At 41.4% G+C, this 27,937-nt stretch overlaps 1 protein-coding gene and 1 long non-coding RNA gene across 3 annotated transcripts; one reads left to right on the top strand and one right to left on the bottom strand.

The window, feature by feature from the left end:
* The first annotated feature begins 84 nt into the window (after nt 1–84).
* Nucleotides 85–3,321, top strand: LOC146573833 (uncharacterized). Its single transcript, XR_014892437.1, has 2 exons — nt 85–327; nt 1,663–3,321. It is a non-coding gene; the product is annotated as an uncharacterized LOC146573833 (long non-coding RNA).
* Nucleotides 3,322–7,669: 4,348 nt separating this feature from the next.
* dnah1 (dynein, axonemal, heavy chain 1) lies at nt 7,670–27,750 on the bottom strand. 2 transcript variants are annotated; one of them, XM_085273257.1, is made up of 58 exons: nt 27,417–27,750; nt 27,165–27,329; nt 26,945–27,066; nt 26,610–26,715; nt 26,336–26,515; nt 26,118–26,258; nt 25,833–25,996; nt 25,612–25,725; nt 25,352–25,540; nt 25,155–25,260; nt 24,893–25,006; nt 24,653–24,802; nt 24,122–24,208; nt 23,828–24,014; nt 23,662–23,753; nt 23,432–23,586; nt 23,172–23,349; nt 22,888–23,082; nt 22,670–22,789; nt 22,432–22,590; nt 22,209–22,307; nt 21,983–22,123; nt 21,712–21,872; nt 21,453–21,610; nt 21,057–21,230; nt 20,481–20,659; nt 19,945–20,175; nt 19,568–19,764; nt 19,254–19,389; nt 18,889–19,097; nt 18,639–18,810; nt 17,817–18,008; nt 17,603–17,713; nt 17,267–17,452; nt 16,965–17,156; nt 16,674–16,841; nt 16,378–16,569; nt 16,020–16,151; nt 15,699–15,824; nt 15,469–15,588; nt 14,703–14,852; nt 14,444–14,604; nt 14,031–14,256; nt 13,683–13,878; nt 13,420–13,571; nt 13,138–13,334; nt 12,879–13,023; nt 12,598–12,756; nt 11,950–12,081; nt 11,644–11,814; nt 11,319–11,498; nt 10,884–11,060; nt 10,088–10,258; nt 9,774–9,904; nt 9,182–9,326; nt 8,705–8,911; nt 8,286–8,520; nt 7,670–7,886 (listed from the first exon to the last, which is right to left on the bottom strand). In XM_085273257.1, the coding sequence occupies exons 1-58, from the start codon at nt 27,615–27,617 to the stop codon at nt 7,765–7,767; spliced, it is 9,258 nt and encodes a 3,085-aa protein (XP_085129383.1). In that variant the 5' UTR covers nt 27,618–27,750; the 3' UTR covers nt 7,670–7,764. The 2 variants fall into 2 exon arrangements, with proteins under 2 accessions (XP_085129383.1, XP_085129382.1); XM_085273256.1 differs by lacking the exons at nt 26,336–26,515; nt 26,610–26,715; nt 26,945–27,066; nt 27,165–27,329; nt 27,417–27,750 and having other exon boundaries at nt 7,675–7,886; nt 26,118–26,252.
* Nucleotides 27,751–27,937: the final 187 nt, after the last annotated feature.

A 27,937-nucleotide genomic window follows, 5' to 3' on the forward strand; every position in this document is an offset into this window, starting at 1 on the left:
TCACGTGATATTTTTGGAGGAGGGCATTTTTCAACTTGGACAAATTATCAGTAAAGTTTCAATCTTTGTTATTTTCCCCAAAAAACGTGTTGTCGCAATCATGTTTTCTACTGTAATTGGTGCCAACAGATGGCGCAGTTTAAAGTTGGCTGTTACTCTGCCCAGGCTGCTACCATAGAAGAAGAATGTAGACCAATAGTACTTTAACGATGTCCGCTGATCGTTTCCGTGTAAATCTTAGCATTGCTTTAGCCGTCAAGCTAAAGGTTTAGCTTCATACTGCCATATTTTCAGAGTAACAAAATATTTAAACGGTCTCAGATCATGGTGAGTATTTGAAAAAATGTTTATTTAATGTGAAGCCTGTGATGTGGAAAGGTTAGCAAGCGTAATTTTGCCTATTGTGTTATACACGGGTGCTTACATCCGAGTAGTGTTGATCTTTTCTAAGGTCCATGGGTTTATCCAACGAGCAGCTAAGTCACCGTTATATCTGTAATTTTGTGTGCAACGTCTTAATGCAAAAAAAAAAAAAAATCCCAAATCAACGCAACGAAGCAAAGACTAAACAAAAAACAAAAAAACCCCACAATGCGTTTTTAAGCTCTCTCTGCGTTCACTGCCTCTGCAAGTGTCAAACTTCCTCGCTTTAGCTGATGCTAACCAACATTAGCGCTTACGGTTCGTATATAAACACAACTGTCAGCCCTTCACTTTTGGTGCCGACAACATTTTGAGCATTTTCTACAGTTTGTGAAATGGTCGCCATTGGCATTACATGCCAGTAGTGTTCGCTAATTGACTTTACCGGGGATTATATTTATTACAACGTTACTGCGTGGAAGTGATCATAGTGTATGCTTATGAACGTGAGTGGTAGGTGTTATTAGTGCGACTTTACCCTTAATTAGTTTTCCCACCGGAAGTAGAGTTGTTTATGCGACGTGATGGCTAGAGCAGTCCCAAACAATCGATTGCGTTTCTTAACAGACCAATTCTCTCCAAACTTTTAGGGTAAGCTAGACTCGAGATATGGTTGCAATAATACGAACAAGAGCGCAACAGCATATTGACAATGGCGAGAACTTTAATATTTACATTGTGTTAGTGCACCCATCGCTCCGCATCCTTAACGCTACATTGATGTCGAGAGTCTCTGACACAGCTGTGCTCTGCAGCACAGACACCCTGCTTATCTGTGATTCGGCCAGACTGGTGTTGAACTCCAAAGACATGCGCGGGGTTAGGTTAGTTGGCTGTTGGTGTGAGTGGTTGTCTGAGTCTCTCTAATAACCCTCCAACAGACTGGCGACCTGTCCAGGGTGTACTTTTGCCCTATGACAGCTGAAATACAACCTGAATAAAATAAGTAGGAGAAAATGAATGATGTTTATGAACTGTAGTTAATGTAGTCAGACAATAAGTTACTGAGCAACAGGCCACAAGTCTTGGTGCAGAATCATACTAAGATTTAAAAAATAAAATGTTGGCACTGGTGTTTGAAACAGTATACTGTCAGTAAGACTGGAGCAACTGCACACATCTGGAAACTAATAACTAGAGTAGTTAGTAACATTTTGTTACTGCATCCATTTAGCCAGGTATAATTAGCATGTCTACATACATGTCATTTCTAATGTGGTCCTATGTGGTATGTTGTAGGACAGTGAAGTGTCTGACACTGACCATGTACCAGTGCCTGAGAACACTGGTATGGAGGGGGAGAACGCACCTCTTTACTGTATTTGTCGGAAACCAGACATCAACTGCTCCATGATGTAAGTATATATCAGTTTTATATTTGCAGTATGCGCAGTAGGGGTGGGCGCTAGCTTCAGCAATGTTATCAGAGGTTTTTTTTTTAAAATGAAGAGCTTCTATTTCGAGAAAACTACCAATAAGGATATATGCACAGATATAGAAAACAATACTGTAACATTTTATTGATGCTTGCAGTTTGGAGGCAGCAGTATTTGCAAGTGTAACTAAATTCCAGGCATTTTCCATCCTTCTTTTCCTATCAGCTTTTTTCTAGTTGTCAGTGTGAACCAAGGTGTCAGCAGCAGCATTATAGTGCAAAAGTAGTGACCCAGCATAGATCAAATGTAAGCACAAAAGTAGCCAAGGTAGTGTTTTTCCTGGAAATTTTAAGTGAAAGGATAAAGTAACTGCTTACCACTTTAGTTTAACAATGATTAATGAAATGTAACCGTGTAACTCATCAGCAGTCTGCACAGTATGGTCACATATTAAAACTGAAGAATATGTTGTACTTGTTGTAGTGTTTCATCATGGGTCCAGTTTTTACCCAGGTGCTTAAAGCCCTTCTTTACCCTCATGTAACACCAACAGTAATTTCCAACCACTATTTCCTGTTCCTGTCAGTCAAACAAACAGACGACAAACATCTTCTATAAACAGGAATAATGTCATTTTATCGGATTAGAAAACATCTAATCTAGCGTTGATATTACACTGCTGTTTAGTGTCTGGCTGATCTCAGTGTCACCAAAATATCTGCCCTACATGTCAAACAATGAGAGAACTTGAAACAGTACCATCACCTAGCAGCTTATTTTAATTAGTGCTAACGTTTTGTTTGCTGGCTAACATTGCTATTATTATAGTCACAGTTAATTGACTTTGAATAGCTTTATTTCAAAAGTAATTTTACAATTTCACAGCCATTTAGCTGTGTTAACTGTACATGCTGTAGGTCATAAGGCGTGCATGGATCATTTTTATAATCAGCCTCTTATCTTTTGTCCACCACAGGCTTTGCCATGATAAATTGGTCAGTTGACAACCAGGAGCCGTACACCTTAACCTCAGAGGCCAGGACATCCAGGGGCAGTGTGAACACGCACTTGCTTAAATGGGACGCAAGACGGACTATAGAGGGCCACCCGCTTGCCAGACAACCAAGTGCTGTCCCTGTCCACGGCCAGTGTGAGAAGGACTCTCACTAAAGTCAACCCACACAAAGCTGCTGGACCAGACAATATACCTGGACGCGTGCTCGGAGCCCGTGCTGACCAGCTGACTGATGTCCTAGCGGGCATCTTTAACATCTCCCTGAGTCAAGCTGTTGTGCCACAGTGCTTTAAAACCACCACCATCATACCTGTCCCCAGACCTTCCCAAAGCCTAATTCCACAATGATTGCCTGAGCCTATTCTTGTTAAATGATGAAAAACTCAAAGGCACGTTTGGGCAGTGGATCTGTGTGAAATCAGCAGCTTGCAAAACTAAATCAAAATGTGTGCTATTGATTCTAAAAATAGAAATCACAATAAAGTTCAACATTTACTAAAACCGCCATTCAGTCATCTGAGAGTCTTTACTCATGAAATTATAACGGTTAGATGAATGTATATGCAGTGATTTACTGATCAATGATAAAAGGGGAGATTTATGCAATAACGAAGACTGTCATGAAAAGTATTTGGCATCTGATCTCCTGTAACCTGCGGAGCTAAGCTGTTTTACCAGCTCTTAGTGATGGCCCGCTTGAAGCTGACGCTCCGGAGCGTGTGTCGAAAAAAACAACACACTGGTTCAGAAGCACTGTGTCGAGGCTTGCTTCGTTTGGCAAAAGTCACGTGACCAGTGACGTCCGAAGCTTCATTACGCACGTAACTGCTTCGGTACCTGATTCAAACGGATATAAGGAAGTGAATCATCCACGGGATTCGTGGAGTGTGTTGATGGTGACAGAGAGCGAAGAGGTGATCATTCCACTGACAGATATGGAGCCAGCGAGGAAGAGAGGACGTTATGGCGTGTGGAAATATTTTGAGTTGATTTTGCTCAATTCATTTTATCTGCCGAAGTGAAAAACTTGAAATGTCCAAAATCACGTTTTCATAATGTAAATATCATTACAGCATATGACTTTAGGAACACTTCCATGTGAATTAAAGCTGATGAAGACTACAAAAATGTATTTGGCACTATACGTACATTACATTGCTACAGTTTAGAAAATCATTTTGTTTATTGTTTTTAGGTGATAGTCTGCAGGACCCAGGAATACCTGCATATCTACCAACTTGCAGTGTGGTTCCTGCACTCCACAGCCTCTTCTGTTCCATGCAAGTGGATTTTCTCCAAGGCAGGAGAAACTATTTCTAAGAAAAGAAACAGACTCAGCCAGCGCACAGTAACACTAATCCTCTTTTTAAATGTAAATAACAAAAGGGCTACCTTACATCATGTTTTTACTTTGCAAGTTCTTGATTAGGGGTGGGTTTTGATTATCGCCTTTCTGATTACAATCCATGCTAAATTGAATAAAGTGATATTGATTCATTAAAATCCCGTGTCGATTTGTAAATTAACGTTATTATGCCTGAAACGCCAGCATCTCAGGTTAAACCTCACAACATGTCGTCAAACACCATACAGCTAAAACAGTAACTGGGAGCAGGTTTACGGATTCTGCATACAAACGTAAACACAGAGCGCGGACCCGACGCGTCAGAATCAGATTTTGGTGTGTCGTCGGGTCCGCGCTGTGTTTGCCTCTTTTTTTTTTCCGCTGGCTTCTGCAGCTGCAGGTTTCATAACTCTCTGTTTACATCTCTAATTAAGTCTCACATGTGTCAGCTTTCTTTTAATAGATACGAAATTATGGATATATACTGATACATGACCAGAATTGTAATATTTCTGACTGAGGCAAAACTTTCCAGATTCCAATCAAATTGAATCGGATCCTGTATCGAATCAAAAGGATTCTACAAATCAGTGACGATGCAGCCGTACTCAGCCCCCTAAGCATTTTCCCTTTCCAGTTCACAATCAATCCCACCCCTAGGTCAAAAATATGTATAGGAATTGGCCTAATCTAATATTTTGTATGAACCTGTCCAGCTGTCCAGTGATTAAACGACAAGTAGATGGAGGCAGGACTTCACAGCAGGGGCATACTCCATAATGTGCTGTGCATTCTCATATGTATATTATATATATTGCTCACTTATTGTATTTACCAACATCAAGGAGTTATGAGCAAAGAAAGGCCACACCATAGTGCATGTTTAAATAGGGAAAGTTTATTGATCAAAATGTATTACGCAGATACGCATTACATTTTTTTCAGCCCCCCAATCGAGAAAACAAAACCAATTACATGTTCAAAGCAACGGAACGGTGGCCCAATATCAGAGAGAACTCCACTCTTGAGTGAGCAGTGATAATTGAGCAGTCCGTTTTATTTTGCAGATTCAAGCTGCTCTTCAAAATTTTCACCACCAGATGTCACCGGAGAGGACTGTGTTGAAAAGCTTCGAGTAATGAACCGTTTTTCAATACAAGCTTCAGTGCTTCGGAAAGCTTCATTTGGCCATCACTACCAGCTCTGCTCTCTGATTTTTCTTTTTTCTTTTATGAAAAAAGACAAGTTGTCAAAGTTATTTGTTTGCAAATGTATTTCAGAAATATCGACATACTTTTTTTAATCAGCAGAAACTTTATGTCAGTAGTGCAAAAACCTGCACTGATCTGACCTCATTTCTTCCTCATCCTGATTCCTGACCTGGGAAGGGAGAGAAATATTTGTTTTTGTTTGTCTTCTTGTTTTATTTAATTCCTTGTGGGATTTGGATCCAACACGTAAAGTATGCATATTATGCACACACACAAACACACATGCAGCTATTACCCATTTCTTGTATTCTTGAATAAAGACATTGATTTGACACATTTAATTAGCGGCCAATTGTTTTTATTGTTCAATTATTAAGAAAAAAGAAAAGGTGGGGGTGGGTGGGATGGAAAGTAAAGGGAGAGAGGAGAGAAAACCCCAACAATCCCCTCTGAGCAAGCACTAGGCGACAGTGGATAGGAAAAACTCCCTTTAAAGGAAGAAACCTATGACAGAACCAGGCTCTAGAGGGGGCAGTCAACTGTCGGGACTGGTTGGGGGGTGATTGTGAAAAGAGGGGAGGGAGATGGGAGAGGTGTTAGTAGTTAAGGGGGGGATTAAGCTGGAACAGAGGTGGGAGAGGAAGAGGCGACATTGGCAGTACTGAAAGAAGGAGTGTTCCTCCTCCAGAAGAAGCAGAAGCGTTTTTTCTTTTTCTTCAGCTGCTCTTCCACGAGCACCTTTTTCTCGAGGATGAGGATTTTCAGCTCCTCGATTGTTTCGGTGTTTTGCTTCTGCAGCTTGTTGCATTTTTTCTCCACTTCTTCTATTACGGCTTGTTTTTCTTCCAACCTTTCTTTCAGCACTTTAGATGTTGCCTCCTGTTTCTCAAACTCCTGGAGAAGAAGTTTTTCTTGATTCTTGTCTACACAAGTTTCCACTCTTATATTTTAAACCCACAGTGCAAACAAACACTTTAGGATAGCTTATGGACCCTTATGTGTGTTTCCACACAGTTAGGTATTTAAACCATACTTGCATTAGATTAGGATCAAATTTAGAGGAGCAGCAAGTGATATAAATAAATACCTAGACACACCACCATAATCCAACATAATGGACTGACGCCTGTTTTTCCAAATGGATTGACCAGTCTGGACAGTCGACATCTATGTTATTACATCCAAACAAAGTGAGAGATAAACTTGTATCAGAAACAGGTGTTCTTTCAGCTGGGATGATCTAGAGTTATCGCTTAAAAGCTATAAAGTCTGCAGTTATACTGTGAGAGTGTCAACAGGAGGGCCGGGGACAATTTATGATATACTCATGAGACTTCGATACCTTTAGCGCGCACTTCTCTCCAGTTTTCTTGTTAAAGCACTCGAGGACTTTGCCGTTGATCCCCAAGCCCAGAACCTGATTGGAGACTTTATAATCGTCCGTCACCGCGTTTCGCTTTATCTCCAGTTTAGGGTAAGTGGGCATGGGGAAGTGTGTGGACTCTGCGTCCTTCTTGTCGGCGGCTGGGAGAACTGCCGGCTGCTCTTGCTGCAGTTTCGGGTTGCCATCCGTGGAGTCTGACTCTGTCCCACCAGTATTTGGCGGTTGCGGAGCTTTTTGCTTTCCGTTTCCATTTTGCAGCATGTTTTACACCGGCTTGCTGTCAACAGCGGTGCACAGAGGGACAAACTGTGAGCAACTCTCCGGATTAACGCGATGAGTCCAGCCCTCCTCCGGTAAATGCGTAAAGCTGAGACCTCTAACGCATCCGCCTGTCCCGTGCGGACTCTACCACAGTGACTCCACTCTATCTTCACACAGGCTTACAAGTCAGAGTCCATTTGGGGAAACTACACTATAATTCTATTCTTTAAATGTAGCTCTCTGAACTTTAGCGATCCGGGGTGGCCCGTGAGAGAAAATCTAAAAAAGAATTTGAGCGCAAATGAACCATTTAAGAAAATTCCAGTCAGACGTGTTTGGGGGTAAAAAAAAAAAAAAAGAGGCAGTGGTGACGATTATCTGTTGATCTCGGTTTCCCGCTGATAACTCCTTCAGCTGCATTCACATGGCCAGTCGCTGTCACAGTAGTTTAAGCGCCACCCTCCTTCAGTCAAGTCATATTTCTCAACTGACCTACGCGGCCGCCTTAAAGGAGCAGGACGGATATTCAAGCATCAAATGAGCGCTGCGGGGAGGTGAAACTAGTCAGTGGTAATAACGGTTGTATATTTGGCTGTGCAGAAAATACACACAAAAAAGGATCCAATTACCAAGTGATTTTAGTGATGGTAAATAAACACAGAGGATATTGCTTGTGAACAGTTTATTAGATAGATTAAAGTAGATAACCAATAACTAACAGAAATAACTAATAATAACTAATTTCTCGTTCAATAGTCCAGTGCACAGATGAGTGCAACACCCCGTTTGACCCAGTGCCTCTGGGTGTGATGTGTTGGCAACTCCAATGACACCACATAGTTCGTAGAGTGGCCGGTGGTGGACAGAGTCCCTGCAAAAGCACACAGAGCACTTCAGTGACTTAAAGACAAAAGTGTTTTAAACCATTTCTGTTTTTTCATTGCTACACTGAAGGAAGGATTTGTGAGCAGCCTAAGGTGCCAAGACGTTGGCATTGCGAGTGGAAAAAACTGAGCTGCACTTTCAGATGCTTCATGAAATTAGACCCTCACTGGAGTCTATTTTGGGTGAGTAATAAAACCAGCAAACAGGGATACGCACAAACCTATGACGGCACACCTACTGACTACAGATCATAACCTGAGCCAGAGTTTCACAAACATGGACTTTTCTTTTGTTTTTTCCTCACAAATTTACAAAAAACTCAAATTAATCTATATTATTTCTTATAATCTCTATACTAATCTATATCACTCCTCTATATACTGACCAGCTCGTGTGAGTGTCTTGTAGATAGGGCATACATAGATCCCTGAGGCTGGAGGCTTTCGGTTGGGTTTGGGGATCAGCCAGATGACGGCCATTTGGGTGTAGAGCTCCTTGGGTCTGGACTCTGCGAGCTGACCTGCCTTGTTATCCCAGCGAGCCCCCTCCAGGAATAGACCATGAATGTAGCAGCCTGTGTCTGGTGTTTCTGTTATCTCTGACACTGACTTCACTAATACCTGAAGGATAAATCATCACAAAAAAGTAGGTCAAGACCAGTGAAAACCTGGGTTAGGGTTGGGGTGGGGGTTAAAGTCATTATGAATGTAGCACTTTATATACATACAGATATGAAGCAATGTTCTACATCTGTAAGACTGTTCTTTAAAACATTGCTGCTAGTGAGGCAGCCTACAGTCTGACCTCAAAGTCAAATCCAATCGTGTCAATTGAGGTGCCGAAGCGACGGGCATAATTCTGGAGGGTTCCGGTGAGAAAAGCCTGCGGGAAAAAGAAGCCGCTAATCCAGAACGCAGGTGGAATGCCGTTAGAGATCCATCTCTGTAGGAAATTGATCCTCTGAAGCAGGTCTGACACCCAGGAGGCCAGAGGCTTCAGAGACGGGTAGGCCTGAAGAACGAGAACAGCGGAGTCAAACTGTGCATTCTCAGAAAGCACATTATTACATTTTAGGAGGAGAACAGAAATATCTTTATTTGATTTTCTGCCCAGTGAAATGGCACTTCAAATATTCAAGTCACAAGTGTGCACAATCTAGTGATACAAAAATTTGAAGAAAAAAAAGGATAACAACAGAGAGAAAAAAAGAGAATACATTCACATGTGCAGCCCCTGCTACAAAGTGAGTCACATGTAAAGTAACAGCTGTGTGTGCCTTGCCTTGGCTTTCCACATATCAGGCACCGCATTGTTGAATAAGCTGCGGGCCATAAGCTCGAGCGCGGATGACATCACCACTGAACCTTTCAAAGCCTTCACAATATCTCTGAGACTCAGAGAGATGACCTCCAGCAGCTTGTTATATCTGAAAGATAAAAAACAAACAAACACAATTACAAGTTACTAAAGCACTAATAACCACATGCCCACAGTTTGAGTAAAACGCAATTTTCAGGGCATGACTTACCAGAAATCTACTAATATGTGTGAGGTAATGAGACACTCCCAGATCAGGTTGATTAATGTGCAAAAATTTCTTTTTGTGCATAGTTCCACAAAAACAGATAAGCATTCACCTTGCAGAGGAATGATGAAATGACCCCGTATGTTTCATTCCTCCTCAAATTTCTTCGTGATAACAAAAAACCTTCACTTAATGGACAAAATATTTCTACTCTCTATATATACAAAAAAAAAAAAAGTTTGCTGATCAATACGAATGACTCGGGAGATGCTAAGTCGGATTCTGGGACCTTCAGCCTCCAGACTCACTCTGGACAAATTTCTGACTAATAGTACAGCCTAATGTTACCTGATGACCTCCTGGATGAGCACAGTGTTCATGGACTCCTCGTAGAGCACCGGGTATTTTCCCATCACTTCTTCAATGTCAAAAGGAGGAGGGATCTTTTCAACGATGCCTGCCACTATCTCCTCCACTATCTGTAGCGAAGAAAGAAAAACAGATCATAGACAACACATCACATGCCCCGCACCTCTCAAACTCTATTTAATTACAAAGCAATCAATAACAATTAGTGCTAAATTGAATTATTAAGCAATCAATAACATGATGCTAGTAGTAATAATAAAGACATCTAAAGACAAATGAATCTGTATCGGTACCTCCTCAAGAGTTTTGCCCTCAGCAGATGTAGCTCGGGGCTGGAGACGAACCACAGCTTCTAACAAGCCAAAGGCCTCATTTTGAGCAAAGCTGATGTTAGCGTTGTCATGGAGACCAAAGATCTCAGGTGTGTCATTGATGGGCAAACCACGAATGTATGCCAAATAACCCTAGGGTCACAATTGCCATGACAGCGAGTCAGTCAAGCAGTCAGTGTTTGACATGATCAGAGTTAACATTTTACAGCATTTTTAACAAAATGTCTTGATTGGACTGCATTTCTAGTCTAAGCTTAAATCACAAGCTTTCAGGCTTTTCTGCAATCTGTGTTACTGCAGGCAAATACTCACCGCCTCTCTTGTTATATTTCCTTGTTTGAGAATGGCAGCAAGAAGAGAGAAAACAGTTTCTATTGTTGTGAACTTGTTAAAGAACAAACTCACACAAAGGGAAACACACTGTGGCATTGCAGCACAGTAACTCATGTGATAGTTTAACTTCTCTGAGCTGTGGAAACTTTTGTTCTCTATGACTGATTTGTATTTGATGGCTGTGTGACTCATGGTGTTTTACATGACTGATGTTTCCCCCCAGGCTTGGCTAACTTAGCCTTACTTCCAAAAAATGCATATAGCATGACTCTTTTCTGTTTTTTAAAACAAACATACTGTATGCCCCTATTTAAGTTTGATAAGGCACACACTTGCCTTTTATACTTTGCTTGTCTCACAATCAATAGCCTGTTATAAACTCAAAATTATGTATAGTAAACAGAGAGTTCTGAGTTTATCTAACCTTGATATCCAGTTTTGTGTCTATTTGCCGGTAGACTCCAGATGCACAGTAGACGTGATCACTACTGAGGACAGCAGGACAATAGAAGTCCTCCACCACACTGAGCAGACATCGTCTGTCCCAGTCATCTGTCACACGGCCACCATAATTAATCTCTCCTGCAGTGTATTTTAGAACCTGGACAGGTGGAGGACAGCAATGGGAGACAGACAAATGAACATGCTCAGCACAGGCAGATGCACACACATAATTTCTACCAAAAACCAGAACACAGGCGTCTTTCCTAGATGGCCTGTGTTTCTGCTTATAGCTTATACATCAACTATCTGTAAGAAACATTCTTATAACTGTAAGAAACAGTATGTATAAGTAGGAGCAATTTGAAACATCATCTTCAAATAGGTAATGAAACAGAGACAGAAGTGTTGCCTCCACCTTGTATGGGATGTCCTGGTACTCATCCAGGAACATTTTGAGCTGGCTGATACAAATGTTCAGGTCGCCATCAGTGAACTCATAGGGAATGTTGAAGCCCAAAGGGCCAAACTTTCGTCTCTCCAAAGCAATTCCATGGAACAGGCAGAGAGACAGCAGCAAAGACTTAAAGTCTGCTGTCTAGACAAGAAAGAAGAGTAGAGGAACCATTCATAGCAAATCTACACACTGGTTTGAGAAGACTTTACTATATGTTGTCAAACCAAAGCAGCAGGAGCTAAATATGGGAAACCAATCAGAGACACTAGAAGTACTTGAGACAGACCTTGGTGGAAGAGGAGAGAAAATCATTAGTGAGCCTCATGTAGGTTTTCTGTAGGTTGGCCTTGATGCCTCTTGGAGGTTCAATGGTCATCTTGGAACCATTCTGCAGAACAGACACCGGGAACTTATTGCTGGGAAGACTTGTGAGCCACAGGCGGAAGTTCTCGTGCACCTGTACAGGAAAAGAGACAGATTTTTCCCTTGGAATATAAAGGATGAAAAAGCTCTGTGTCCTTGGCTAGTCTAGCATATACACACTGAGGATCTGTTTTGCTTCTGGTTTATATTTGTGTCCTCTTGTTGTCACCTTTAGTGGGTTGATGTTTTCAATAAGTCTCTCCAGGGTAGGCATCCAGCTGGGTGCCAGATGACAGTTCTGGAAAAAAACCCAGTGACCTCTTTCCATGGCATCGTGCATCATACTCTCAGCCCAGGGGCCCTGAATCACACAAATGACAGCATTTCTGATAGGTTTAATCATTATTGGAGAAGCTGGTCTCATAAATAATATTTTGACTGTGGGCCTCAGTGCATCTGCCTACAGCTGAAAGGTTTTGGACACTCAGTTGAAAGACAGAAATTGAGAAGGGGGATACAAAAAGCCTGACACGAGCCAAGATCACGTAATTGCAAGTAATGTGATGCTAATGTCTATTGAACGTCTAAAGTGTGCTGCTAGAAGAATGTTGCCAGCACGGTTTAAGGTTTTTGGACACTGAGTCTGCATTTATCATTCAAGCTTCTTAAGCTCATTTATGGCCCCTAGAGTACATTGTCCTGGAATGGTCATAAATAGTGAAAACAATTAGCACAGCGGTGCTCTCATTCTCATTCTCACCAAGACAAATGACACTGGCCTGGTTCAGTGAAAATGTGATTTACAGCAGATTCCTGTGAGTCAGAGTGTGTGTGTGAGAGAGAGTGAGAATTCCCAGGCCCCCCTTCTAAAACTGACCTGGCCTTGGCCAAGAGAGATGGCGCTCATTTTCTTGGAGAATTGCATGACATCAGCAAATTTGTAGAGGTCAGCAGCAGGGTCGGTGCCAGGGGACAGAACAAAGATCAGGGGAGTGGAGGAAGATGACTCTGCGAAGACGACAGACAGGTCTGATGTCTGCAGAAAGATGGAAAGAGAAATAAGCCATAATTGATGTTATCACATACTGTGTCATAGTGTCATGTTACTGCACACAACTGAGATTTACTATGCATTTTAAGACGGGAGAAGTACTTTACCTGAGGCTCTATGAAGCGCTGTCCTAACTCAGCAGCAACAAAGTCCTGCAGGCCTTGAATGAGGCAGTCAGCCCTCAGACAGCGCAGGACCAACAGCTTCTGGAAAGAGTCCAGGATGACATCCCACGCTCCTGGGAGGGGCTCCCTTTAGGCAAATATACAGACATAAGCACAGCTTGTTAGACACTCACAGCTTCTGCAACGTACAAATGAAGGTGCAAAGTGTGAATGTGTTAGCACGGTGTTTGGCTTTACATGCCTGTGAGGCTGGCTACTGTCAAAAATTTTCTTGAAGCCCTCCAGATGTTCAGGGAAGCTTTGCGCCAGGTTAGAAAAATTTTTCAGAGTGCTGAGGCCTAAAATGTCCTGCCAGGCACGTTCTGACAGCCAGCTTACTGCTGGGTTGGCCAGCTGTTGGACAGGCATTGCTCCAGACAACAGGTAGCGCCACTCGACCTGTCAAAAGGAGGCGATGCAGCTTCATCACGTGTATTTAGGCTGCTTAAAGAAGATGACAGATCCCCTTCTTGCCGTTACTCACCATGTCAATCTTTTTGTCGTTCATCATGATGCGAGCGCACAGGAGAAAGGCAAACATCAGTTTGTGTTTCTCAAACAAGCTGCGACATATATTACCATAGAGGCTGAAGGTGAAATATTCATTGATGTTCCAGATTCTCTCCTCCACTGTGTCTGTGTGAAACATGTCAAGAAAAAAGGTGCTACCATAACATTGTTCACATCTGGTTCTTGTGATTTTGTTATCTTCACACATGTAGTTCAGTGTATAATCTTGCTGACTACCTGCACTTCTAGAGTTGGCAATACCAGACAAAAAGATTCCCAGGAACCACTCCAGAGAGTACTGGTACATTGGGTCAACATTGGACAGATCTGACACGCAGAAGAAGAGGATCTGTGCACGCACAGCCACAGGGACATACTCCAGACGGGCAGCATCAATGTTCTGCTCTGTCTTTTCTGCTGCCTTCACTTTAGCCTGCCAGAAACCCCAACATCAAAAACAGAGCAAATGTGGCTTAAAAGTTTAATGATGCATCACCAACATTTTATGAACAAGGGTGTAAAGAAAATTATTTAAACACTTCCCCGATATACAATATTGGACACAAAACTTTTCCACTGCCTGACCTTGATCTCTCCAGCTTTGATCTTCGAAGCCTCCAACACTCGGATGAGCTCCTCATTGTCCACAGGATTGCCTTCTGTGGAGCTGAGTCGGAACAGTATCTCATCCTCAATTTCTTTCAGTTCCTGCTTCATCTTGGCATTGCTGGTGATTAGCTGGTTCTTTGCAACCTCCAAGTCTTGCTGCTCTTTAGCCACCACCATCCCCAACAACTGGTCTTGTAGACCACTGAATATAAATAGAATGCACAGTCCCACAAATTCAGACCGTATGAGTAAGTATCACTAACAGAAACAGGTTTGCAGGATTCAGGACAATGTCCAAGCAATTACATTTTAACATCCTGCCAATCTTTTCAGTTATGGACTAAATAAATTATAATCACAGCAGATACTAAAATTAAAATGTGTGTTACCTGGGTGACAGGGTGAAGTTTATGAGTGTGACTTTGGCAGAAAACTCTGGAGAGTAGTGTGGGTTGGGCAGCTTGGTTGTGAGGTACATCTTGAAAGACTCGTGGTAGTCGATGAGTGAATCGCCCAGTTTCAGTAAAGTATGGCCTTGCTGCTTAAAAGTCTTAATAGGTGTGAGATAAACATAGTGGTGTGTTAGAAAGGTGAATAACACTGAAATAAAAAGAACCATTTGTTTGCAGCAGGTGTGTGAGTAATTACCTGTTGTAACAGGACAGGTTCTAGAGCAGGATCTAGTTCTTCCCCCACATTCTCTAAGAGGCAGGGTTTACCGAAGCGGATTGCATTCTCAAGCCTGCGCAGGAAGTCCCGGTCACTGAGTTTCACAACCTCCAACCCACTGTCCTTTTCCTGGGTGACCACAGGAAACATTTATGAGTAAGCAGTAAATCAAAAATCTATTTAAGCATGTATGTGTTAATAATATGTCCAGAGTTTGTTACACATCACTGCAGGTACCTGTGATGTTGTTGTTAACATATTAATTATGTGCACTAGAAACTTTATGATACTGACACTTGATCATATAATTACATATCACATTTAAAAAATAAATTAAAGGAACACTTTTTAATCAGACTATAGCATCAAGATAGTTAAACTTATGGGATATTGATGTGGTCAGTTAAGTAGCGGTTGGGGTCAGTTTCAGTTTCAGCTGCTTTGGTGTTAATGACACTAACAACAGGTACACTGGAGGGTCAATGAGGCAAAAACAGCAATAATTTTACAGGTAGAGGCCACTGACATCTTCCCCTTCTCATCTTTTCAGCCTTCTGTAGGTCAATCATTTTCATTTCCATCAAACAATGTGGCATCCTGTAATTCCTAACACAATCCCAAGCAAATATCTGTATAGTTAAATGTATGTTAAAGTGTTCCTTTATCTTTTTTGGGCAGTGTATATCCAAATACTGCTCTTTTTCTTCTCTCAAGTTTTGACATAATCAGCACAGTTTGACCTCACCATGTTTTTAATCCATGTGTTTGCTTGTCCCTGAGGATCAATGAAGAGGGCCCAGCGCAGAGAGTACTGAGAAATCACACCATTTTCCACAGAAAGGTTGTCCTTGGGCAAACCTGCTATCTACAGGCACATAGAAATAAAAAATAACATTAACACAATAAAAAGTCAAATTAACCCAGAAAGGGTGAAAAAACAAAATAAGGCACTCCTATGAATAAATTGCCTCCAACCTGCCAGGTGCGGATGTTCACTGGATCTCCCAGAGTGCTGACCAGGTTGGGTACATCAGTGTGTGGAACACCCAGCTCTTTGAAACCTTTCAGCAATTCTTTAGCCATGGCTGCTCGGTACTCTCCCTGCCCCCCCCCCCCCCCCCCCAAAAAAAAACAAACAAACAAAAAAACAAAAACAAAAATAATCAACACACAAATTATGCTTCATTGATAACTGCATATACAGTATATTGTATTGTGGGAGAGGACCAGATGGAGACATGCTAAAATGAGGAATATAGACAGATACAGTGCAACATTTTATTATGATAAACTTACAGTGAAGGGTCCCAAGTATGCAATATATCCTGCAGACAGAAGCATGTCACCGGCTACGTTACTGATCATGTAATCCAAATGTTGTACTGTCTCCTTCCAACGCACTTTTTCATCTGCCAATCCACCAATAAGCTGGGAAATATAAAAACAGACTAACATTTAAGGACACATAGTAACTGGTATCGTAAACCTTTCTGCTTTCTGTTGTTTTATTTTTTCATATTTATGTATATGTTCCAAACAGTTTTAGTATATAGACTGAAACAATTGCATTACTATATAAGTTAATGTGTTGTTTCTAACTGCTTGATTTGGCCATGTGGGTTGTAACTGTAATTTTTACTCCCAGTTGTCTGACCTTGTCTGCTCGGACGAGGCGAGCCTCACATAGTTGATACTTATTGTCCAGCTCGTCCTTCTTAGCTAGGCAGTCCTGGTACTTGGCCTGCAAAGTGGCAATCCCAGCTTCAACTCCTGCCAGTTTCTCTTTGGCTTTATCCAGATTTCGCTGGGTTTCTGCTAAGTCCTCTTGGGCTGCCTGGAGAGCTATCTGCACGCAAATTTACACATTTACTGTTTTGATGACTCTGTTATCTGAAAGACATATTACTATATCAATTGTATGTCACACATAAATAATTAACACAGTTTTACCCTTTTAGGTTCCACAGCCTTCGCCACAAAGTTATATGCATGCATGGCTCGCACCCACTGGCAAATGGAAGTGCAAGCTTTGGAAATCTTGGCAATGGAAGCTGGCTGAAATTCCTCATTATCTATATATGGCTGGATTAAGCTGATCACATTCTCTGGGATGTTATCCTGCAGTATAGGAGGCAGAAAAAGCTGCTTTTAATACACTGCAAACATCAAACACTGAAACTTGAAGCATAAACTCAAATCTGAGAAAGTCAACAATAACGTTCTCGTCAATACATACTACACCTTATCATATTTGAAGAGACTTTCCAGAAACTTTCCAGGGTCCTGGAGCAGACCCTTCCCAGGCTCCCAGTAGTCATCAACCTTGGTGCCAGGTTTCTCCCCGGGTACCTTTTTGGGTTTGATGCCTTTCATAATGCACACTGCTTCAATAACCAGCTTTACACCTTGAGGAGGTCGCTGCATGGCTCGCACCTATATAAACCCCCCAAACAAAAAACAACTAAAAAGTTACTGATACTGTACATCTGCACATATCTGATATGTGAGAAATATCTTAGCCAGTCATTATCAAAATCCCTGACCTCAGTGACATCATTCTTGTTGAGTGACTTGAGGCTGGCCAGGGCGGCATCCAAGGCTGGCAGAGCTTCGTCTAAGTCTCTCTGAGCATCTGCTGCAATGGCTCCTGCAACACGGGCCTTCTCTGAAGCTTTTGCCTCCTCTTCTTGCACTGACCTACGGGTCTCCTCTGCAACCACTGTGTCTTTCTAGTAATGTAGAGTAAGAATTACACTCAACATACACATACAAAGCATACACACCTCATACAATGCTGAACAAAAGAAACTGGTCCCAGATTTGGTTGCTCTAACTCTGACTGTATTGTGGTCAAGAAAACTACATTAATGTTTTCTTACTTTAATGGTCTCCATGGTAACTTTAGTGTCCTTAGCAGCCTCCTCCAAAAGAGGTCTCATGGTCTCCAGCTCCTCTTGCATTTTACTCACACCTTCAGCAGTGCTAAGAAGCTACAGGACCATCATATAACAGACATTCAACTAAGACTTCTCATTAAATGCATGAATTTAAACCGTGAACCATGAATTTTCTTGTTATTATACAATGCCTTGCCTTCTCCAGACCAGTATTCATGCGTTGTCGAGAACCAGACAGCTCTTGTTTTTTGCGTCTAATGAGATCTGAGAAGATTTTGAACAGTTCCAGGTAGCTTTTAGGTGTGACATAATTGTGTCGAGAGAGTTCAGCCATGTACTGTTCACTCTTCCTGGCCACCATCTGGTGAATCCTCACACACATTGTTGTCTACAAAAAAAAAATCAGTTAGGAAAAAAAAAATATAGTCACTAGTGTAGCTATTTGTGTCACCTTACAAAATCAAAGGATAAAACTGTGTTGTAGAGACCTGGAAGCTGCTTTTTGTGTATATTAATGCATCAGAAACGTTTACATTTGCTCTAAATCCAAACAGCAGAAGCAGAAATGCAGATTCTTGGCACAGCAAAACACAAACCCGTAACAGTTTAAGAGTCATTTTTCAGATTACTGTACATTTTCCCTAAAATTTCCAAACGATTCATTTTTATCTCTTAGGTCTGAACAATTTTGTGCATAGTTGCAAATAATGAAGGATTTTAGAACAGAGCAGGATGGGTTTTTTTTTTTTTAACTTATTTGGCCCTTAATGTGAAAAAAGAAAGCATAAAGACAGATGCTGACTATATAGGGAATAAAAATGATCAATTAACCCATGAAAAAGGAAAGTATACAATGCTAACTCTCAAACTTAACACCGGTGGCAAATTGGCTTCATCTTTAAATGTGTGAAAGCTATCACCATGGTTGCTACAATGTCTTATTTTTATTACATATACTTTGAACATAGTGCTTTCTGGCTTTGTCTACATGCATAGACACAAAATCCAGGATTCTCACCAGTCCCCTCATGGCAGTTGGGTTTGCTTCCACTTGAGGTATCTCACTAAGAAATGATGTGGCCACAGCCAGGAGAGCCTCCTCTGGCCAAGTGCTGAACCAGTCTATGGTACAACACGTCACCAGTGAAGGAAACTGCCTCATTCGTGCACGAAACACCTCACCGATGGGACTGTAGTGGAAAAAAAGAAGAATGCAAATATAAGCAGCAGGAAAGGGAGATTACACATTAAAACTCAGCGTTACTAACCTCATGCAGAGAACAGTGTGAATATTGCTGCGAACTCTCCTGATGTAGGCAGCCATAAGATTGGCTTTAGTTGGCTGGTGGCCCAGGTCTAGCACCACTGGCTTCATTCCCATCAGGATACGCTCCTGCTCATCTGATGCATACAGGTTGGGCACATCACCGCTATTCAAAATGCTGTTGATATCCTCCAGGAACAACTCACTCTTAATCTGGTGATTGGACATTTAACAGTTAACTTTTAACAGTGAGTTTAAAAATTGACTCAGGTTTTGCGTAGTAAGTAAAAGTACATATCCACACATGTAGTTTCTTCAGCTTATTATACAGTCAAGAATATCAGATGGTAAGAATGTGCGGCAGTATACCTGTGTGTCTACAAAGAGGAAGGTGATCTGCTGGTTCTGGAGGCCTGCCTTGAACATGATGTTTTTAATATCTTCTCTCCACTCAGTGTGGCCATAGTTCTTAGAGAGCTCAATCTGGAAACACTCATATTCTGATCTGAGTATGAACAAATGCTTTGTGAAAGCTGAGCCACAACATGATTGGAGCACATTCTCCATGTTTCTATAACAATTAAACTTTAACGTAAAATAAAAGCAACCAAAGGCTGATAGTTGTATGTTACTGAATCTACATCTCAAATACATCTCAGCTATAAGAATGATAGGAATCTTACATATAAGAGGCCAGCTTAGTGAGTGACTGGCGTCCACTGCCACCCACTCCAAGGAGCAGGGCATTGCCTAGGGGCTGCCGCAAGATCCGCCTGATACGACACACGTGCTCAATGGCATCCATAAAGAGCACCAGTTTCATCTTGGTCATGCTGATGTGATTGTAGTCTTCCATGTACTCCTCCATTACTTTTACCAACTAGACAATTTCATATAAGGAAAAACAAGATTAAAATTAGTTCTGCTGAAAGGACAAAAACACATTCATGAGGCCAACAGAAAAAGATCCATGATTATAAATCAGCTGTTTGAAAAAGTGAAAAGAAAAAAAAAAATCACCCACCGAAACAATTTTTAAGGCTGGAGTAACAGCGCTCACCTTCTCTTTGTCATCTATGAGTTTATAGCCTTTGTGGTCAGCTCTGGGATCCATGAAATCTCCGTACAAAACAGGATGGCAGGGGACAACCTCTTCAAAGCAGCAGTCAAATTCCTCAATGCAGTCTTTCAGGACCCCTTTGAACCACTCTCTATCCTCATCACACACCAGGCGGTCCTGGAAAATCCGGCAGCTTTCGTGGTACCACAGGTGGAGCAGCTGTACTTTATCCTAAAATAAACAAGCAAAAAAACCCAAACAAAAAAGCTAACTTTGGACTTGGGATTTTAAAATAATCTCAGCAGTTGCCACTGAATTATTAATGCTCTGCTCATATCTGTAAGTCCTGTCGTCTGAGTTTTGCAGGTCGATCTTAAAGTGCTATAATGTAATGACATTACTTATTTCATTGGTTACAGTAAAGAATAAAGTCATGTGACATTAGGAAACGAAAGGATAGACCTACAATGTATTCAACATTATAAATATGACTATTTAATCATAACTACCAACATAACTAATCATGTCAGACTCACCTCTATCATTCTAGCTTCAGCCATGAGGATGCCCTGAAAGACTTTGGATAGATCTCTGAGATTGAAAGTGTAATGGGATTTGGCTGGAGTTGGGAGCAACTGGGAGGTAATGGTAGAGTAGACTCGGATAGTGGCATCTACAAGAGACTCATTCAGTGGCTGGATTGTTGGTACGGGTGCTGATAGGAAAAAAAGAGAGAGATAGAGAGACACACAGAGAAATAAAGAAATGCATTAGATTGGAAGACTTTCACAAAGCACTGGTCCAAGTTTGTTTTTTCCAAAATCCTCCATTTAACAATTGAGCTGTTTTACCTGACCATAATTCAAAAACACTTTAGTTCTTTTTGTATTAAAGAAACACGTATAAAACTGACTGAGTATTAGGAACATTTCCATTTTCTCTATCCCTAAACTCACTGCCTGGTTCCTTTTTATTCATATTTCCATGTGAAAGAGAACAAATAATGAGCCAGAATGGTTTTTAGGCTAATATCTATCCTGCATTCACTAACATAACGTTAACATGTGGTCTTAAATTCAAACCCAGTGGTAGGACTCGGTAGTTCTGCTTACCCATCCAACTTCCTAGAATGGTAGAAAAAATGTTTTTCTTGCTGGCATCATCCAGTTCAGTAAACGACAAGAAGTTGAAGTGGCGTGTGAGGCGCTGAGTTATCGGGTTTCGCCCTCCACCTGGGGGTCCCATGGCACAGGCAAAATTGATATCCACTAGTTGCCTGAAAGTCCCTGTGTACCAACAAAAAGAGAACGCTTCATTTCTGATCCAAAATATTGAAATAAAACACAAATTTTAGTGTTGGAACATGAACGATCAATGTTGTAAGAATGTCCTCAGATGGTACAACTAGGCAATTAATACAAAATGAAGCTAAAAGGTTCAAATGTTTACACAGAAATATTCCTGGGAACAGTAAAAGTGAGAACATGAAATAGGCTGAAAGCTCTCACCTATCTGAGTCCTGTCGTACCAGCCTCCGTGGTCCATCCACTGCCTCAGCAGTTCAATGGGAGGCTGAGCCCCATAGGTCTCCAACATGGGCATGTTTAGGTCATCGATGAAAAATACAAAGTACTTCCCTATTGGAGGTCCAAACACACCTTTCCACCTGACACACAAGCACATGCACCAATCAAAGGGCGAGGCTCAGCGATATTGTTGCCTTGCTGAAAATATCTAGTTGGTTTAATTTGGAACACATCTCGGTACCTTTTGTCTACTTTGCTGTCAATGAAATCTTGAGTCTGATTGGCTGAAGTGCGGGCAGAGAACATGAGGAAGTGTGTGATATACTCAGCAGACATGCTATTTAGCAACTTATTTGACATGGTCAGGGTCTTTCCTGTGCCAGTTGGCCCAATACAGAGCACCTGGAAACACACACACATTAAACAGATTAAACTGTTTTAATCTTTTCAACATTTTCAACTTTCCATTGAAAACCTTAAAAATTACTTTAATCACAGGAAGCTGCACTCACAGGTTTCTTGTTGGTTAAAAGCATATCCAACAGGAAAGACATTCTCACTGTGTCTGCAGTTGGAACAATAATGTCTGAAAAATTTGTTTCTGGGGTGATTACTACACTCTCTGCATACTTCATCCAGCTGACCCACTGGACCTATAGTACAGAAAAAAGGCTGACTCAGCAAAAAATGAAGCGATAGTTTCATCTAACATCTATGCAAAAATTTCTGTTCGTTTACTTTTCCTCCCTCATCTTCATCGTCACCATCCTGATTCCTTATTCCATCATCAAGTCTGTAGTCATACACCGAGCCTTCTTCTGGAAAACACAAGTTGATCTGAAGGAGAAATACATTTACAATGTTGAAATAAACTGCTGTCAAAAATTATCCAGTGAACATATATTATACTTAATATATATTCAATGTGTCTGGGATGCCAAAGCAAAGATGATAAGCTGACCCTCTCTTCTGCCATTTTGTTTTTGAGCCACGCACTGAAGCGCTGGCAACTAGCTGCATCTCCTGTGGCTCCTACACTCCACACCAGACAGAAAAAGAACCAGGGCTCAATCAGCTCCTTTAGATGGTCCAATTTCGCTTGAGGTGGTGGCCTCTCACCCTAAACAATGATGAAAGACTTGTGAGGGAAGGATGAGTATTATAAGAGACATTCTGACACAGCCAAGATTGACACAAACCTCTTTAATATTGAAGGGAGTGAAGAAGCAGTCCATCATTTTAAGCAGACTACAGGTAAGGTTGCTGTCCAGAGATGCGATGACCTCCTTTACTGAAGTGCGGACAAATGTAATGGAGTCCTGAATAAAATACAGAGAATTAAACTGTTTTTATAAACACTGTAACAGCCAGAAGCTTTAATATTATACTGTCTCAGTTATGTTGACTACTCTTTTACCTGCAGAAACCTGTCAAACAGAGAGCTGAGCATCTCTTTGTATGGTTTCAGGGCTTTAGGAATCTGCCTCAGCCAGCACTCTGTGAAAGGGGTGAGTCCCAGAATACTTGGCTCCAAGTAAACCATACCACAGCGAGACACTGTAGCTGGAGATGCAACTGCCAGGTCCTGCACCTCAAACATCATGGTCATTACCTACTCGAGAAAGATGCAAAACAAAATTGGTGAAGAGATAACAGACTGACTGAAAACCCAAGGTTGGGAAAACGAAACCTTCATCTTACGTCGGTGAGCTTAATGATTTCGCCAGAGCTGAGACAAAGCTTTTTGTTGTCATCCAGGACAGTGTTCAAGTTCTCAATCCACACAGCATCCACTGGCCCGTCAAACATGTACCACTTTTTCTTCTGGTCCATAGATGCTACGCCTTGGCGAATAAGACACGAGAGGATACCGTCTGTCCTACACGGGTGGAAAAAAAGCCAAAATGTTGGTGCCTTTTTTTAAACTCCTCTATAAATCGTGTCAGAAGGGGCATTCTTACCACTCATGTGTGAGCAGGTCATACTCTCCATAAAGTTGTCCCATGGTAATTGACTTTGGGTTGAGGACATATGTTTGAACAGCCTCGTAAACACCACCGCTCACAGAGGGCTGGCCCTCCAGAGCTGTTATTGCTGCACCTAGAATCTCATAACACTAAAATGCACAGTGTTTATTAAGATAAAGTAACACAAAAACATTAAACACAAGAACAACATGAAAATGACTCACTTTGGTTTTCCCTGATCCAGAAGGTCCCACCAACATCAGGCCATGTCTCACCACAGTGGTTTCATACAGCTGAATACACTTATTAATATACCCTGGAATGCCCACCAGTTCTGTTATTAACTCATTCAAAAATAAAGACAAAAGAAACACTTTTAGAAACACTGACCATCGACATCTTTGAGGTTCTTCGCAGTGCAGACATTACGAATGGACTCTTCCAGTGTGCCATAATTGATCGGCTCCTGTTTTATCTTGGGAAAAAGATCAGACACGATGCCATTGAAGAGCTTCAGGTCGTCCTGTAAAAACTTTGGTACATTGACATCTTGAATGGCCCGAAGACAAATCAGCTCCTACAGGACAGATTGAAAAATAATATCATTTTTAAATTTGTAATCAAAAGATTTTTCACAGCTCACAAATCTACTTCTAGATACACACAAGAGAAAAATAATGGCACCTCGTTCATGTTCGGATTTTCCCTTTTTAGGTTTCCAGCAGCTGAGATCACAGTCTTAACAGCTCTCATACCAAAATCATAATGATCCTTCACAGGACAAAACACAAAGGTCATCACAGAGTTCAACTCTTTGTAACATTATGACTGTACATACAGTTTAATGTCCTATTTGCCAATTTTACAAAGTCAAAAACTAATAAAAACAAAAATGAATTTCTGTTCAAACTGACCAGATTTACTGCAGTTTAGTTAGCTGTTCTCATCATTTAGTAAACAACAAACACAACATGAACATCAATATTAAAGCAAAACTACACAAACCACAAAAAAATTACCAGAAAAAAGCAGAAAATTTGAAGACTCTCTACCAATGAGTGATAAAAATGCTCACTGGTAGAGAGTAGTGTATCACTCCCAACTGTGGCAGATTGTGTATAAAATACAATCGTTTCAGTTTTCTGCTGTAAATGACACTGGTGGTGCCATTTATAGCATCTATGAGGAGGTATGAAGACTCCTCTGAGTTCATACCTGAGAGCTCAGCTGTTCAGAGGAGAGTTTGAAAGTTGTTGTGATCTTGTTGGAGAGAACTTTGGCATCACTGAAGCCAAATGAGTATAGGGAGATCTCAGCTATCATCGCATAGTTAGGGACCATCATGGCCACGGGACGAAACAGGGCCTGTGGAAGATGTGATCTCATTTTTTGAACCTCATCAGCTTATCCTCAGTGTTACAATGACACAATTAAGTTCGAGTTATCATGTCAAACCTTGAGATTGTCAGGCAGTTCTGTGCGGCCAGCATAACCAGGATTCATAGTGATGAATACCGCGCAAGAGGGGACAAGAGGGATCTCTACCCCCTCGAACACAAACCTCTCTGCCTAAAAAAATAACATACATAACATGCATAATTATCTTTTATAAAAAGAATTAGGTAATATATATGTATACATATTTAAGTGATACTTAAATCTGTAGCTGGTAGGTAGGGGGGTGTGAAAGTGTAAAAAAGTGCAATCAGCTTCTCACCCGTTGCTGCTGGGCCTTTTGTATAGTGGTGATCTGCTGCGCCACCACGGACAACACTTCAACATCAATACGATTAAACTCATCAAAGCAGGCCCAGGCACCAGAGCTACAAAGTGTGAGCCAGATAAGGAATCACAAATGTACGGTGCTACATTTTGCAACAGCTGAATCATTGTGTCATACCAACAAGCTGTTACCTGGCCAGTCCTTTGAGAAATTTGCCCATTGCAATAAAGTCCAGCTGATCAGAACAGTTGAAAACTACCGTCTGGATCGCCAGAGCCTTTCCAAGGTCTTTAGTTGTTTCTGTCTTTCCTGTGCCTGCTGGACCTGCGGGTGCCCCTCCAAACTTCAGGTGCAGAGCTCCTGTCAGGGTCAAGTAGCATCTAAAAAAGCCAGATTAGTGTTCAAACTGGTGAATGATATTCAGTTAAAAGCAGGGTAGAGTAACCTTTACCTGTCAGTGAGTGGAGTGATGACCAGCCGCCCAGAGTTACCAAGGTACTCGTAGCCATACAGGAATTCTGCATTCACTGCGCGGATGTACAAATCACCTTTTGCCCAGTAGTATCTACAAACAGCATCGCATAAATGTAACACTCCTTCTGCACCTACAATGTTTCACATTTACCCCATGAAGGAACTGAAGTAAAAACAACAGCAAAATAAGAAGGAAACCTTAGCTGGCTGATCCACTCAAAGTCATTGATGCTTGAGACCTCCTGCTCCACCATTTTGGCTGCTACATCTTTAGCATGGACTTCTATGACAATAAGGGCAGACAGCACAGCTCGCTGCATCTTGGAGAGCTGTCCTCGCACAAGCTTCACCAAGTCCCCCAACTTCACAAAAAAAGGTAGAATGTTAACAAGGTTGTTAGACTCTCGTGTGAACAGTGTTCAGTGCAATGAGAGCCATAAAATGGCAATATTTTTGACTGGCTAGTCTAAATCACATCCACACCTGTGTCTGTAGTTGGGGATAAAGACGAGTGGCTAAGTTTCTCTGCTCCAAAGCGTCTGACACCTCAGCGGTCCAGAAAACCTGACAGCCTGCTATCACCACTTGACCAGGCCATGATAACACCCACTCTACACGTGGTTGCTGAGAAAATAGATCACATAGCATCTTATTGAAATGCCTATTACGTGTGAAAAACAATAAAATTCAGGTTCATGTACCTCATGGTAGTCTTTGAGTGACCGGTCAATGTTATCTCTTAAAGTAGCTTTCATAGACTTCTCCACATCCCTCAGCCAGTCCTCCACATTACCAGTAGGACAAACTGGAAAGAACAGTTTTACCTGTTCCCCTTCTCCAGAGTACATGTGTGTGATCTGCAGGTCTGACTGAAACTGAAGCTAAGAAACGATAGAAATCCAACTTCATTACTTAACTACTTTAGCCATGTTTTGCACATGTTGTCTTAATATGTAATAGTGAGCCAAAGCAAACCTGTGCAATATTCTCGAAGCATTTACGCAGGTGTGGCTGAACTGCAGTGGGATCTTTGGTTTGGGACAGAATCTCCAGGAGCTCATCATCTGACAGGAAGTAAAACCTACAAGCAAATATTTAGGGTGCATCAAACACAGTTACTTTGTTACCTACACTCAAAATCTTTATAACAGGTAACAGGAAAAGGCAGTTTTGAGGGGTTTCCTCACTGTTTGGGACGGCACGTAGAAAAAGTTGATTTACAAAAGCTCTTCACGTAAAATTAAAAAAAAAAATATTTAATTTTAAAAAATATATATTTTTAACGCTGATCTATTTTGTCTGTGTCTTACCTGGGGAATAAACTTCGTTTTGTTTCCAAGTACTCACTGAGACCCTTCTGCACCTGTTCCAAAAGTCCGTTACAATTCTTAAGTTGCGTTAGTAGATGAGCATCTGGAAACAGATCGATCACCTAGAAACATTCACAAAAACAATCATATATAGTCCACAACAACTTGTGAACCACCAGTATTCTCTAGTTCCACACAGAACTCTAAGCCTCTCTCTGACCTTTCGATTATTAAAGGCACTTTTCATAATACTCCTCCAATTTTGCTCCATTTGCTGGTATCTTTTTCCTTCTGTAGGCAGCTGCTGATTGATGTCATCAGAACTGAATATGGGTTCTAGGTACAGCCACGAACGCTGGCACATCAGCCACTCCTCCAGTACATCCTGTATACACCAAAAGAGGGCAGCAGCACAACATGAGAAACACAAATCACAAGACTTCCACAGCTGATAGGTGTCTATGTTGTGCACCTGAGTCATTCTGAGCTTGCTTTCCCAGGAGTTGATTCGTGCCTCAAATGTTTTTTTGAAGGGGGACAAGGACATGCTCTGTGTCATGACAATGTGGTCATCGAGCAACTGAGACACTTCATCTGGGCTCGTTAAAATGTAAGTTCCTGTGTTCTTGTAGGGCAAAACATCAATGACTACTGTGGACCACTCTTTTTCCATCTTTTCCAGGGCCTGGGTGAAAAGGTATGGGAGAAAAGAGGAAGCAGCATCAGTTTTAGCTAAAAAAAAAAAAAATCACACACTGACAGTGTACATAGCCAAAATGAGTAGAGTCCCTAGTGCTTTAAAACAGCAGAAGCATCCCTATCTGAACTACATTTTGCAGATGATAAAAAAAAGACACAACATTAAAATTTTTTTTTACAAACACTATATGAAACAGTTTAAACAAGGATTCTTGTTCAGCAGCACCTGTTCAATAGAGTATTCTTTCCCAGCCACCTCGGCCACTTGAGCTATGTCATCCACGTAGTTCTGTA

This window comes from Mchenga conophoros, linkage group LG5 (assembly GCF_057382185.1).
Source record: "Mchenga conophoros isolate Kocher_MC1m ecotype Shallow Benthic linkage group LG5, M_conophoros_male_GT1.1, whole genome shotgun sequence".
Taxonomy (NCBI): Eukaryota; Metazoa; Chordata; class Actinopteri; order Cichliformes; family Cichlidae; genus Mchenga; species Mchenga conophoros.